This window comes from Microtus ochrogaster, unplaced genomic scaffold (assembly GCF_000317375.1).
Source record: "Microtus ochrogaster isolate Prairie Vole_2 unplaced genomic scaffold, MicOch1.0 UNK3, whole genome shotgun sequence".
NCBI classification, from domain to species: domain Eukaryota; kingdom Metazoa; phylum Chordata; class Mammalia; order Rodentia; family Cricetidae; genus Microtus; species Microtus ochrogaster.
Genome location: NW_004949101.1, coordinates 11,978,005 through 11,993,728, shown reverse-complemented (window position 1 = coordinate 11,993,728; position 15,724 = coordinate 11,978,005). Strand labels below are relative to the sequence as shown.

Here is a 15,724-nt window from a genome sequence, read left to right as displayed (position 1 = left end):
TATATAAATATACCTGGTCAAGTACATCCAGAACATAGCACTTTGCTAAACAGCATCAGACCAACTTTCTATCTCCAACAAATGTAGCTCAAAAGCTCAGGAAACGTGGTTTGCTTTTCTTGCTCTCAGTGGCCCCTAGGCTAACGCTGCCATTCGTTTCTGAGGTAGGGGTGAAAAGAAAGGAGTGGATGACATCTTCCACTTGACACCAGACAAGAGCATCCTCCATGTCTCACAGACCTAGCTAAAAATGAGCACTTCAGAGGCTCACAGTTGTTTCTTGTGAGGTTTTCATTTCTGTTTCTATGAGATATGGGAGGCCAGAAAAACATTTTGATACTTTCTATGTAACCCATTGGCTTGCTCTCCCACCCTGAGTGTGAGCACCCTGTCAGGCACAGAGCATGGGCTCCTTAACAGGACTGCTCTCTCCACCTCACTGTCCCTAACCATCAATGAAATGGAAGGAAGTTCCAACTCTGTTCAGCAATTTTTCAAGGAGAGAGGTGATGTAACAACAATTTATTCCCAGTAGAGAAAGCGCAAGCAGATGAAAGAAAAATTGTGTTCAAGACCTTGGTTACATCTGAGAACACAGACCACTCAAAGGCAACTACTCACTGGGCTATCCAGGAGCAGCTCCACTACCAAACATGCCTACCTCAGTCAATCCTCAAGGAGCAAAGGGACCCTCTGAGGACCTGGTGAAAGCTGTAAAATCCCTGAGCCCGCCTCCTGCCATGAGAAGTTTCTAATAGGCTGAATTTCACTAGGGGCTCATGTGGATCATCACAGTGCTGACAATTAAGAGCACCGGCTACTTCTAACCTTGAGGAAATGAATAGACATGATGTCCGATGACTTATTCTCTGTGCCAGCCGCTGCGTGACATGAAAGTTGACAAGAGACTGGCTTGCAAGGAAAGTCATCTGGGGTGGAGAAGAACAGACTCAAGCGGATCATTTCAGAGAATACAAACTTTCAGTGGGTCTAATTCAGCAATAATTTATAAATTTTGGGTTTTCATTATACACAGATTTGTATTCTAGGCTAGAGGAAATATGTACACCCAGGAATGTACTCGACTCACAAAACAGAAGTGCGTTCCCTTATTAAATGCAGATATAGCTCTGCCCTACCTTCTGTTATCTGTATCCTCTTGGACAACTGGCCAGACTTCTCTTAAGATCAGTGTTCTCATCTGTAAAATAAGGCTGGTAGTTTTTACATTAATTTTCATTTGCTAATACATAATCTCTATTAACAACACTAAGAGTTATTAGTGTGTTATAGTAACAACTGGCAAATATTTACTTTGTTAATATTATATTGTGCCTTTGTTTTACTTTAATAAGGCAGAGCCTGCCGATATAGGTCAGACTGGCCTCCACCACTCAATCCTCCTGCCTTAGCCTTCTGACTGCTGTTATCATAGGCATGTCCCATCATGTCTGGCTTTGGTTCAGTTTCTGTGTCAAATTCTCTAGTACCGTGAGGTAACCTGGGAGAGGTGTATTGATGCTTTTATCTCTAGTCAGTAACGAAGAAATATTTTTGTTTTCTCACCATCACATTGGGGGTTAGATTTATCTAATCATCTAGCTGCTTCTAGTGATCATAAGATATTTTATGCTTGTATGTTTCTGTCACAGTCTAAAGGATGCTATATTGTAAAAATACATACTGCTAGGTAAAATAAAGGGACTTGTAGGGAAAACATAAACATAGAAAAATACTAAATTAAGGCATCTAGTATGAGCAGCAAATATCCTAAGAAGTTGGAAGAGATGTGTTTCAGGTGCAGTTCAGGTGTTCTGATGCCAGAGTGTGGAGGAGAAGGAATGGTCTTAAGGCACAGCATCCATCACATTGATGTACAAGTAGGTCACTGGGGTGGTTTTTTTGGTGCTAGTATCTGAATGAAAATTTTACAAGATTTATGGCACAAATATGAACACTCAACTCCCTCATTAAAAATCCTGTCCTACAAAGATATCAAAAATACACGTTAGAGAAAAGACAGCATCTTCAACAAATGGTGCTGGGAAAACCATGTCAATATATACAAGAATGAAACTAGATCCTTATCACTGACCTTGCACAAAGCTCACCTTCCAGTGGATCAAGGACATCAACAGCAGACCTCACATTTTGACAAATGGATCAAGAACCTCAACAGGAGACCTCACACTTTGACAAATGGATCAAGGTCATCAACAGGAAACTTCACACTTTGAAAGTGCTAGAGGAAAAAATAGGCAGGCTACTTTAACAGGGAGACACAAGTAAGGACTTTCTGAATAGCATTCCAGCAGCACTGGGGTAGGACTATCAGTTGGCAAATGAAATAACATGAAACTAAATGACAAAGGGGATTGTCAGTTGAGTAGGAGGCAGCCCTTGCAAAGGAAGAAAAAATTTTCCCATTCATAGATCTGACAAAGAATTAGTGTCTGGACTGTACAAAGAACTAATAAAAATATACATATCAAGAAAGACAATCCAAACAAAACATAGGTTGTGAACCTGAACAGGAGGTTCTTAAAAGAAGAAATACAGATGACTAGTAAATAGTCTAAAACATGTTCAATAGCCTTAGCAATCAGGGAAAAGTAGATTAAAACTCCATTAAAATTCCATCTCACCTAGTCAGAATGGCCACCACTAGGAATATGAATGACAACAATTGCTGTTAAGGAAATGGAAAAGGAAAACCCTACACACTGTTGGTGGGGAAATAAACTAGAGCAGCCACTTTAGAAAGTCAGTCTGGAAGTTTCTCAAAAAAAAAAAAAAAGCTGAACTACCATATGACCCAGCCGTATCACTCCTGGACATATAGCCAAGGGAGCCTATACCATCCTACAGAGGTAACTGCATATGCATGTTCATTACACTTCTGCTCACAATATCCAGGAAACAGAAGTACTTTGGGTGTCAATCTAATGAATGGATAAAGAAAATGTGGTATAGATGCACAATAGATTTCTGTCTAGGCTTGAGACAGTAAAAGTGACAGTGACTCAGAATCACAGAAGCTGGCGCAAATCTTGGGTTTGTTTCTCATTGGCTATGGTCTTGAAGAAATGGCTGTCAACATCTTCTCCCCTATGTAAAGATGCGCTGATTATGGTAGTAACCACTGGACATTAAAATCACAATCAACCTTGTGCTCCTCTCTTGTCTACCACATTCCAAGTACTCCCAGCTGAGGTGGGTTCATGGTGATTGGCACATTTGCGCTGTTGTGGCAAATCTACTAAAGCCTGGTAGAGTTCTTGTTAGTGTTAAGTGAGGTAGTATTTGTGAAAAATCATAAATTCCTTTGCGTCTATTTTCTCATAGTCACAGCCACTTGCTTATTCAGTGTTCACCTTTTCCCAACTCCTTAGACTCCGCTTGGTTCTTTGAATGTCCTTTGAGATTAGTGTCAGTTTTATTCATTTTTAGGTAGGTAGGAAAAGTTAAGGTCAAGAAGGTTAGTCAGCTTGACTACCGAGATGCTTCAGCAGGTTTCTGTAGAGAGGAGGGTGGAGCCCCCAAACCACCGTAGAGTGCCACCTCCTTTGAATGTCCTTGTATTCGTTACTTTTTATCACTGTGAAAAAAACACCATAACAAAGGTCTAATAACCAATTTACTAAGGGGTGCAATGAAAAAGACAAATTTACAGATGGAGAACAAATCAGATGTCGCTGCTGATCCAGCTGCCTTTGTCCAGTTGCTCTGCCCAGGGGTGAAGAGCACCAACTGCAAGCTGTCTCTTCACCACCTGCTCTGCTCTGCTCACCCAAGAGCACAGGAACGCAAGGGCAAGAGAGATGTGAAGCCCTCTCCCTCAGTTTTTAAGTTGTCATAGGCAGATAAGACCACACCCTAGGGCTTGCCGCCCCAAAAGTTGTTGGCTGAATGGATCAAAATCCCACCACAAAAGCAACATAAAGAAAGAAGTCAAAGAAACTTGAAGTTAATTTGAGTTTATGGTACCAAAGGGATATGAGTTTTTCATAGCAGGGAAGGTGCAGGCATAGTGTTACTCTTTGGGATCCTGCCATGTGACCCCCAAATAATACATGGAGACTTATTCTTTTTTTCCTCTTTTGAAAAATTGTTTTTATTGAGCTATATGTTTTTTCTCCTCTCCCCTCCCCATGGTCCCCATGCTCCCATTTAGTCAGGAGATCTTGCCTTTTTCTACTTCCCATGTAGATTATAGATCTGTGTATGTCTCTGTCTCTCTTAGGGTCCTCATTGTTGTCTAGGTTCTCTGGGATTGTGAATTGTAGGCTTTTTTTCCCCTCTGCTTTATGTCTAAAAGCCACTTATGAGTGAGTACATATTATATTTTGGAGACTTAGTCTTATTTATGAATGCCTGTCCTTTGCTTGACTTGTTGGCTTGTTGGTGGCTTACACTTTAATCCCAGTGTTTGGGAGTCACACACCTTTAACCCCAGCACTAGAAAGGGGAGACAGGAGCAATTTGGCTGGGCAAAGAGAGGAATATAAAGGGCGAGGAGACAGGATCCTGCTCTTCCAATCTGAAGATTTGGTGGAGGTAAAAGGTCTCCCTAGTGGTTGGCTGATTTTTTTCTGGTCTTAAGCTTGAACTCAAATATCTGTTTCTGTTTTTTTTTTATTATTATTATTTGTGGTATACATACTTCCTCTAGTGAGGCAACCCTAAAGCTAAGTGAACAGTACTACCAGCTGGAGATCAAATATCCAAACCCCCAAGTCTATGTGGACATTGTCGTTCAAATCATCACAGTCCTCCATCTCAGCCATGTAAAACTTGTGATGTAATACAAAAGCCCTCTCTCCATTCACTCCTCCACATCTGAATCTTCTCAGTCACAAATGCAAAAGAGAAGTCTTGCACCACTCCTGTTTAAGTAAAGTATAATTATACCACATACGAGCCTATCCAGAAAAGTTGGCCATAGCTGGAAATAAGATGTGACTATCATAATTTGTCTTTCAAAGCCTACAATATAAACATCGACATTAGAGGCTAACTTGCGTAACCATGGTGAAAGGGCGGACAGGAAAGAAAGAACTATAGTCTACCTTGAAATCAAACTTATGGGGTTAGGGAGATTTTTCCGTGGGCAAAATGTGTACAGAACGAGTGTAAGGAACTAAATTTTGATCCCCCACCACTCACTCTTGGGAAGCAAAGATGGGGGGTCCCCAGGGTAAGCTAGCTAGCAGGACTAGATAAATTGGCAAACTCTGGGTTCAGCAAGAGACCCTATATCAATATATAGGCAATTGACATAAGTCCAGCTCATTAGTCGTTGGATCTCACATGCATGCACACACATGTACATGTGTAACCACACACATGAGGTACAGATACAAACGCACTCATGTATCTGTTACCTGGATAGCCACCTATCTACCCTCCTTTTTATTCAGCTGGCTGAGTTCTCTGGGATTCCTTTAAAGGAGAAAGGGAATTAAATTTTACTTGACAGAATATCTTTTGAAGTTGAAAGAATGGAAAAGTATTAAATCAATTTGAATATTTTGTTTGGCTGTGCTATCGAATACTATGAAGATAGCATCCACTAAAAAATAGCATAGAGCTTATCATGCCCTCCATGTTTGATGAGGTGGTAAGTGTCTGTCTCCAGAAGCCTTGAGTGGCACATGCCTTCTGACCAGGGGATCCTAGTGCCAGAAATAGAATTCTGACAGCAGTGCTGGCGACTGGAGTGCTGCTTACGCCTCTTTCAAGAAAAGTTACCTCTAGCTGCCACTTGTTCAGAATTTCCACAAGAATTCCTGGCCTTTTCTAGCCTAGACTCCCCGTGGTCTAAAGTAAGAGTTGGGCTGGTTAACCAACTGGGCCCTTGAGCTCTCCAGGGGGTAGCTTTGCTTAAGAGAAATGAAAACCCAGGCTATCTGCTATGGTTTGTTTTCTTATCAGCAGATTTTAGGTTTGCAGCGGAGACCAAGTATGGCTTCCTTTTCCAGTCCTCTCCTCCACAGTTCCCTAGGTGGTAGACAATGTACCTGGCTATGGGTCTTGGATGTCACTATGGTCTGGCCAGGGTGCCAGAGCCTAAGTTCTAGTCTGAAAGTACCTCTATGAAATATAAAACTACTGCTGGTGAAAAATCACATAGACTGTATATATTTGCCACCAGTAGAGGCCCAGTGCTTGACTTGCTGTTACTTCCTTTCAGTTGGTTGTCACTTAGCCCTCAGATCTGTGCCCTGAAATTTCATAGGCATTTAGGATGTGTTTGGTCAGGAAGCCTCTAGGTTAAGCCAAGGCATTTTATTTTATTTTTTTATTTTTTTTTCCGCCTGGCTCAGCTTTTATTTTTATTTTTTAATTAATTAATTTATTTATTTATTAAGGATTTCCCCCCCCTCCCCGCCACCGCCTCCCATTTCCCTCCCCCTCCCCCAATCAAGTCCCTCTCCCTGTCAGCCCAAAGAGCAATCAGGGTTCCCTGCCCTGTGGGAAGTCCACGGACCACCCACCTCCATCGGATCAGACTTACACCTGACTTCTCTAAGGCATTTTATTGTAGTCAGTCAGGGAGAACTTTTAGGGGAGGTCCTGGGAAGACTTTTACCCTGGACATGGCTTCTCCCAATAACAAATAGGGTTTTATCTCATGAGCCAGATAGGCCCTTTATAAATATTTCATCTTATTTTAGTTGATGAGGACCCCAAGGATTTTGTTGTCTGCTTGGGGGAATCATCTAGCAGCTAGCTCCAAGTGTTTCAACATTTTCCTCTGTTTCTATTTTACTCTTCTACTGTATTTTGCTTCTTTTTGCTCAATTTTCTTATCTTGTTCTCTCTCTCTCTCTCTCTCTCTTTACATACTGGCCTGTAGCAAAATATTTTATTTGAGAAAGTTACCTGTCACATTCATTCTTTCATGAGTGGATTAGTTTTAGGATGATTTTGAAATAAGCATTTGAAGTGAAAGAAACTTAGAGACACACAAGACCCCTTAAGGGCGTTCCTCATGGAGGTTACATTCTAGCGTGTGAGTCAGTCAGTCAGGAGATGACATAACAACAGACAGCATTCAGTGTCAGCAAGGAAGGAAGGAAGATACTTTGTCAGGAAATCAGACACATAGCAAGGAGATTGGGGAGCCTTTCTGAAGAGGGCTTGATCAGTCATTAAAGTGGGGGACGTTAAGATAAAGAGCCAGATACACCAAGGGCACTAGGGAGACATTTCTGAAGAGGTGGAGCTAGAAGTGCAAAGGTCCTGAGGCTGGAAATCACTGAAGGTTTTTAAGGAAGACCATTTTGTTGGTAGTGAGTGAGCCACAAGATCACAAGGCAGGAAGTGAGATACAAAGGACCTGGATGTTCCTAGGACTCATTAGACCAACTTTAGTTGAAAATTTTCCTAAATATAATGGAGATTCATTAGTTCAGGATTTTAGAGAACTGGTTAAAAGAAATTAAAAACAATCAACATGACTGCTGTGGGATAAACAGTGTAGAAGTGGGAAGAATTCACAGAAATGGGAACAGATGTTAGAACCAGGGGCTTATGGTGGAGATGGAGTTAGCCAGTCATTATCACCTAAGCAATGTGAAAGTAGACTTATTAATGATCATGAGCAGAAAACAAGGAAGGAAAGCCAAGAATGACTCTCAGGCACAGTGAGTAAGTCTGTAGGGTGACAAGCCAGATACACTGGTGACATTTGTTGAAGTAAGGGCAGCTTGTGACAATAGAGCTGCTCAGAAAGGAGGGAGGGAGGCAGAAAGTCATATCTGAACATGCTAATTCTGAAACATCCCAGTGGGGACGGCCACTGGAGAGCTAAATGTCTGATTTTAGCCTCCTTGGTAACTGGGTTGCTATTGTAAACGTGGGAGGCAGCAGTAAGCCATGTAGCCATGTGATTTACAGAAATCTAGGAGCACGATGGAAATGAGAAGTTCAAGAACCAAGTGTGAAGGATATGCAGAGCTGGGGTGTACAGGGAAAAGGCAGGAAGTGACCTTAGAGGAGTGGGGCTTGGTCAGGGTAAGGAGGGGGAAATCATTTCAAGAAAAAGGAATATCAGCTACTCAAGGTCAAATCACACACTTACTGCCAAATACTTGTTCATAAAAGGCTACCATGGTTACAATACCATAGGCTGTAGCTTGCTGAGTTGTGACTCTGCACTGTGTACCTTGCATCCCCTGGCTCATTTAATTGCTACAACTAACCCAAAAGGTGTGGGTAAAAACTTTGATTAGGTAGGATTCTGAGACAGAAAGGGTCTTTCAGAGCAAGTAAATAGACAATGGTGAACTGAATTTTGTCTCGAAAAGCACAGGTCTTACCTTTGCCTCTGTCTTATTCATTGCTGTCTGCAGTTCCCAGTACTGACCTGGAGTTCCCACCGCCTGGTGTGGGAGTTGAACACTTACAGTGATTCTTTGCCAGAAAACTACACAAATAGATTAAAGGCTAGCTTCATTCAGGGCTGCCAGATCCCCTGATTCTGCCATCTTATGGTGGCCATCTCTTGACGTTGGATTTGCCTTGATGAATGTTGCTGTTTTCCTGGAATTTAGAAAGATAAATCTGGATCTGAGAAACTAAGCATCCGAAGTGCCTTTCTTCAAATGTTAATCCTGTAATTGCTATTTATTTAGTGATGCTTTTTCCCTGCTAAAGGACAGGCTCCTAATTGTTGGCATTGTGATGATGTAGGAAGTTGGCTTCTTTAGTTCATGAGAAGAATGCCTAGATTTGTTGATACACAGAGCCGTGTCATGGAATTATGCAAACAGAGGGACAGAGCATCTGGGTTCATTTCCCGAACACTCTTTTTCTCTCACTGACAGATTTTCCTTGTGTTCCTAAATGCAGTGGGCCAGGAATCCATTGGCACATAGGGCGGATCTGCTGTGGTGTGTGAGTTTGGAGAGCCCTCCTTTTCAATTGAAGCTTTGGTTCTGTGGTTTTCACTGAGTTTCTGGAGTCAAAGTTCACAGCAATGGTACTCAATGCATCGTGCATCAGAAGTCCCAGAGGGCTTGTGGTGATGCATCCCAGGGCTAGTGTTGGTATGAATCAGTGACAGGCAGCTGTGTGTCCTCTCTCTGGAGGGCAAACAAGCAACACTCAATTATCTTTCAGGAGTTTCTCTCCTGTGACCTTCAGGAAACCCTTTCCTGTGTAAACCCAAGGCATCGATGTCAGTAATTTTGAGTGTGTTCTAGAGGAAGGGTTTCTGTTACATAGATGAGCCTTTTGATAAAGAAAAAGGGTGCACAGTGCCCTAAATGAAAATGGTCCACAGCGTCATCAGAAACAGAGGGTGAGGATCCAGATACAAACAGTGATTATTCTTTGCCCTGTGTTTGGACGCTCAAACATACTTGAATTTTTATTGAATCAAAATGTTGTTAAGCCATGAAACCCATCACACTTCTTTTTAACAGGAATCTTTCGTGTTTGAACCCAACTGCCTCTTCAAAGTGGACGAATTTGGCTTTTTCCTGACCTGGAAGAGTGAAGGCAAGGTAAGGCATAAGAGCAGCCTTGCTTGCCTTCTGGCTCAAGCAGTTTCATTTCTCAGTAGGTAGACCAAGTTCCTCTTGAGGGCATGGATACTATGCTTACTCATTCCTTGGAGAGTTTTTACTACTTGTTTTCCTGTCCCAGGCGTTGAGGACGCTGGGATTAAAGACATTATGCAGGTGAACTCTAAGAGATTCTACTGGAGGAACAAAGTTGGGCATTTTTAAAAGAGCTTCAAGTCACTGAGCATTGTGAAGGAGAAGTTTACTTTGTTATAAAAGCTTAGACAAAGTAGGTCTGATTTAATCTTGAGAGTTAGGAGTATTTTCTAGAAAATAATTTTTGAGCTGAAATTAAAAGGCACATTAAATGAGAGTTCAACTCATTAAACCCCGGGGCATAATTGGATGTGTGGCACATTGTTCACATTTAATAACATTGGAGCCCAAACCAAGAACGGTGTAATTGGAATTGTATAAAAGTTGGAATTATTTATACTTAATGTTTTCTATATCTACATATTTAATAATATATAGGCATTATTGTGTATATAAGTGGAATAACAATCTGTAAATATTTTATTACTCATTCAGGGTTGTGTGTGTATTTATATATGAAATAAGAAGTTTGAGTCTTTTCTTCCCGATCATTAGAAATCATTACCATCACTTGGTTTGCATTTTGCCCCTTCTATGTACAGCATTGATTTTATTTTTAGATATGTTTGCTAAGCACTCTATGCCACGAGGCTGGCAGAATTTAAGTTCATTGCTGGTGTATGTGCTCTCTCCTCAGGAAGGACAAGTGCTAGAATGTTCCCTCATCAACAGTATTCGGCTGGCAGCCATACCAAAGGTAAATGTGATTGGTATCATTTGTGTGTGTGTGTGTGTGTGTGTGTGTGTGTGTGTGTGTGTGTGTGTGTGTGTGTGTGTTGGGGCCGTGAGTGTGCATAGACCATGATGTTCCTGTGGAATTAGTTCCGTCCATCCACCTTTACATGGAGTCAAGTTTAAACAGTGAGCCCCTTTACCCTTTGAGGTATCTCACTGATCCTGCTGGTCTTTGAAACATAGATTTTACAAAACTTGAAAAGTTATCTCCAGGATTCTATTTCACTTCTAATCACCCCAAATCATCAACTTGTGTTTAAGGATGGACACAGTAGCCATTTCATCTATAATTCTTAGGTGACTTGGATTGCAATATTTCCAGTTATATTAGGAATGTTTTAGTCCTTGGAAACCAAAACCTTTGCATGGTATCAGTGTCAGAGAGATAGATCCCTTAATCTGGAAATTAATTTTAAAACCTCTCCCCATTCTCTTGCTATCAGTAATTTGCTTTCCATGTGTGGCTGATGAATGTGGAGATTTATAAGGCTGAGGTACCCCGTATTTCTTTACTTGTGCACTCAGGATGCTAGTTTACACAGAAAACTTGGCTAACCTCTGGTAGAAAGGAAAAGCTACCAGAGCACAGAAGTCAGTGATCTTCCTTCATTGGTTTGTTTGGTATAATGATGTCAGGAATTTAAAAGGTGTCTCTTCATAGAAGATTCTACCACAGTATTTATTTCCTTCCGTGTACCTGCCCTGCATGTTTTTAGATATCCAAAGCAAAGTTCTTTTCCTATTTGTTTATTTATTTTGCAGCTGGCTTCCTTTATGTTAACTAAGTTTTCTGTGTAACTACATTCTGGAATTTCCTCTGGAAAACAAATGTGGTATTTTATGTAGAAATTTTCACAGTTTTCCTCCCATGTGAGGATGCATAGATTGTAGAAATGAAAATGTTTGGTCTTTGTATCTAAGCTGCTTAAGAGTCTCACCTTCATTTCATAAGAATAGCCTGCAGTAGTAGCTGTGGTAATGTTGTGCTTATTCATGGTAAGTAAGCCTGCATTCTGTGAGAAGAGGCCCCTTGGGTGTTTATGGACACAAACACAAACCAGTCATGGTCTTTCCTGAACTTTGCTAAATCTGAAGTTCTGTTATAGTGACAATCAAAAATCCAGACAAAGGAACCATAGGTGTGGCTCAGCAGTTAAGAGCCCTGACTGCCCTTCCATTGAACCCTGGCCAATCCTGAAACCCACATGGTAGCTTTAACCATCTGAGCACCAGGTACTCACAACAAAGACATATGTTCAGTCAAAACAAATAAATAAGATTTATGTCAAAAATCTACACACACATTATTGAACCAAGATTTCTAAAGTTAAAAAAAAAATTGTAAAGCCCTTCTGAAGGGTTTCTGGTACTCTATATTATTGGAAATTTCATCTCTCCAGGTTTTATAATGATGTTAGTTCACTAGGATTTTAAATGGGTTAGGGACCATTTCCCTTTAGGGTATATTTTTACCCAAAATGTGTTTCTTTTCACCATGTTTTTCTCCACACGTTGCAATCTAACATATTTTCTCCTATTTTTATACATCTACAGGATCCCAAAATCCTGGCTGCTCTTGAAGCTGTTGGAAAATCTGAAAATGATCTGGAAGGGCGGATATTGTGTGTCTGCAGTGGCACAGATCTGGTGAACATTGGCTTCACTTACATGGTGGCTGAAAACCCAGAAGTAACTAAGGTAACATCCCAACAGCCCCCCTTCCCAATGAGTATATATATTGTGTGTGCAAGTTCTTATGTTTAATGTAGTTTTTAATATGAATTTTAGAATTATTTGATCATTTCACTCTTTTAAAATGCTACTGCTGTGTTGGCATATTTGCATAGAAAATTTAGCAAGCACAGTCCCTTTGTCAGCTGTCATTCATGTCAATCAACACCTGGTGCGATGCTGTGGGAAAGCTAGCCCAGGCCTTCCATAACTTGTATGTGCTCAGGCATCTGTGGGATCAGTAGCTGTGAGGTTGGGGGACAAGAAGTTCCTTTTCTTTCAAGCTCTGAAAATGACAGTTTGAGCACCAAGCCCAACAGAAACAGAATATAAACCACATATACAGTTGAGGTGTAGCTGAGTGGGGGAGAACATGCATGGCCTACATAAAGCTCTAGTATAACAACAACAAAAAAATGTAATGAGTGGCTCAGTAGTAGGAAATATGCCCAGCATGTTTGACATTCTGGGTTCTATGCCAAGTGTCAGAAACCAACATGGGTATAACTGTTTCTGTAAAATATGGCATTTAACCCAACATACCCCAAACATTGGTAAGATATAGTTACATTATTAAGATAAACTAGCATAAGGTTTACTAGTGACACAGTTCACATTCTTTTCTTCATGGTGTTTTTAAAATTTAGTGTGTATTTTCACATCAGACCCCTCACATTAAAAGTGCAAAGTAGTTGTGACAGCCCATGGCTACCATATTGAACCGTGTAAAAACTCAGCTGTTTAAAAAGTCTAACCTCTTCTCCTCGATGAGCTCTTGAAGTATTATGGTAAGATCCATCTTGCATTATATCATCCAGAAAACCATTGCCCTAGCAAGCTACTCTCAGAGCTTTTGACTAAAGAAGCTTCAAACTTAAATGTTTTTCTGTACCTCTTTTGCTTAAGAGGGACTTTGTTATAGGAGGCCACTTGTTCATTTCCCAGCCGTCCAAACTCCCGAAATAATCACACAGAAAACTATATTATTTAAATCACTGCTTGGCCAATCGCATAAGCGTACTGCTAGCTAGCTCTTACATCTAGAATGAACCCATTTCCATTATTTTATATTTTATCATGAAGTTTGTGGCCTACTGGCAAGGTTCCAGCTGGCAGCTCACATCTTTTCCTTCTAGTGACTACATGGCGTCTCCTTGACTCCACCTTCTCTCTCCCAGCATTCAGTTTAGTTTCCCCCTCCCTCTGCCCTGGCCTCATTCTACTCTACCTTATCACAGACCAAGGCAGATTTTTTTATTCATTAACCAACAAAAGTATCACATATTCAGAAGGACTTCCCACACCAGGACTTGACCTCTGAACATATGTAATTATATGAAGGACACCAAACCTTTTACTCTTCCATTATAGAGACATTGGTTTGGGTCTGGGTGGGAGTGGGGCTTTCATTTTCTCTTAATCTCACAAGGAGAAACTCAATGTTGGTTTAGTGAGAAAGGCATGGTTAGAGATGCTGAATTTTGTAGTTTGAAGGAAATGAAGACATTTGGGGAAACAGAAATAACCCAAGCATTTACTCTGGGTATAAAACGTGGCAGAATTTAGTTTTGCTCACTCTGAGACCACTGGGCTCATTCACCATCACTTGCATGACATAAGTCTCATCCAGAAACATTGGTCTGACCTGAGACCTCATTACACACTAGTCTCCCAGATACACTGATTTAGAATCTACATTTGTAACCGGAACTTCAGGTGACTAATGTTTGTGCAGAAGTTTGAGAGGCTCTAGCCTTGTGCCGTTGGAACTGCGAATGGGCTCTCCAAGTTGCACAACAGCCTTTGGCTCTGTCCTTGTGGTAGTGACTTTGTAGGTTTCATGCTATTGTTCATGTCATCTCAGTTTGGGAGAACAGCTTTTACAGGTCTCAAGTTTTTATTACTCTGCTGAGATGGGAAACTAATTTGAATGGATTATTGACCTTGATCTAGACAAACAGTGCTGCCACATCTTAGAGTTCAGACTTGCATATTTGCTGTAAAGGTCTTTCTGTCTGCTCTTTGCCTTAGCAACACTGAATCTGGGGGATTTTCTGGCTAACTGTGAAGAGAAAGACTAGCTAATCAGATACAGATATTTGGTTACTTGAAAATTTGCAAAAGTATGGTTTTGTTTGTAAACTTGTGTGTCTGGCTTTTGCCACCTTATATCATCAGTTCCCATGAGAAGAAACACTATGACTCTTTCCTGAATCTGTATTTGGGTTCAGATTAGCTGAGCAGAAATCCTTCATTTTCTTCTTACCAACTAGGAACATAAACACAGTATTTACCCTTTGTCTCATTTTTTTCTTCTGTAAAATGGGAATTGGACAAAAGTATCTGCTGTGGGATTGTGAGCATTGCCGGAGTTACTGCTTTGAAAATGCCCTGTGCACTGCATCCTTGTGCTAGCTGTTCGGATCCCAAAGTCAGAGTGCAAGCTCTGATGGGAGCCTGGCTTGGGACTCCCACCATCTTATCTCTCAGACACAACAGATAAACAGTGGAATTCCGGAGACCATTCAGGAGGCTAGACACAAACCCAGCCTTAAACGCAGGCCATCTGCCTTCTCTGATGTGATGCTGGCTATATTACTTTAAGCCTCAAACAAGTACAGTCCTGGGAAGATGCCTCAAATAAGTGAATCTTAGGACTTTATCTCCTATAATTTGGTTGCTGCCAATCTTGGCCTATTGTGTTTAAGAATCTCCTTCTGGAATATTCACAAATGATTAGGTCCTGCATAGAGTACTGATAAGGTGGGTAGTCTATACTCAAAGATGAAACTCAGCTGTTTTTCTTTTAGTAGCATTTTCATTTTTTTTTAAAAAAAAAAAAAAAGAAAGAAAGCAGATTTCCTGAGAATAAAGACTATCAATAATTCTGTTCTGGTTTTCAGTTCAGACTCACAGCCATTTAACCCTACTGTTATTGGGGGGGGGGATATTTAGGTTTCTCAGAACTGTTACTTAGAAGTTTATACTTCCCTAATTATATAATATACAAATAACAAATCTCCTTGTCCAGATGAGTAGTCTGTTGCATCATGTTCTTCTGAGTAATGAGTGCTTGCTGACAGCATTGAGCACCACATTTCCCCCTAAGTATGTATAATAATTTTCCCCGAATTTCACTAAATCTTTCAGCAAATATGCATGTAGGTGGATAATGATGTCCATATCCTGTTTTCAAGACTCAAAAGGCTATATTAGTCAAGATCAGGACCTTTACTACCTTCAGGGTTGACAATATTTTCTTCATAAAAGGGTAATTTTATTCCCAATTCTGCGTATGTGCACCCCTAACAGATTATACAAGCCACTGAGTGAGAGGATTAATATGAAATGTAAGTGTGATTGGGTCAGGTCAGAAATACGGGAGAATTTACCCATCACATCAGGTCAATGAGAAAGCAGAGAAGAATACCTGGGAGATGTACATGATTCGGTGGTGTAGTAATTGGTGCGGCGGGGTCGCACCCCGGCCGCCTCCGGCTAGCTTTACCCGAAATAATTACACAGACACTGTATTCTTTTAATCACTGCTTCGCTCTTTAGCTCTAGCCCTTTTCTCGGCTAACTCTCGC

General features: G+C 40.9%; 1 protein-coding gene across 5 annotated transcripts in view; it reads left to right on the top strand.

The window, feature by feature from the left end:
• The window catches only part of Plcb4 (phospholipase C beta 4), a 359,286-nt gene that overhangs the window by 240,019 nt on the left and 103,543 nt on the right, over window positions 1–15,724 (top strand). For all 5 annotated transcript variants that reach the window (XM_026788464.1, XM_026788462.1, XM_026788465.1 and 2 more), the window contains exons 5-7: window positions 9,432–9,512; window positions 10,306–10,365; window positions 11,958–12,101. In XM_026788464.1, coding sequence (XP_026644265.1) covers window positions 9,432–9,512; window positions 10,306–10,365; window positions 11,958–12,101 — 285 coding nt within the window. The remainder of the gene's footprint in view (window positions 1–9,431; window positions 9,513–10,305; window positions 10,366–11,957; window positions 12,102–15,724) is intronic.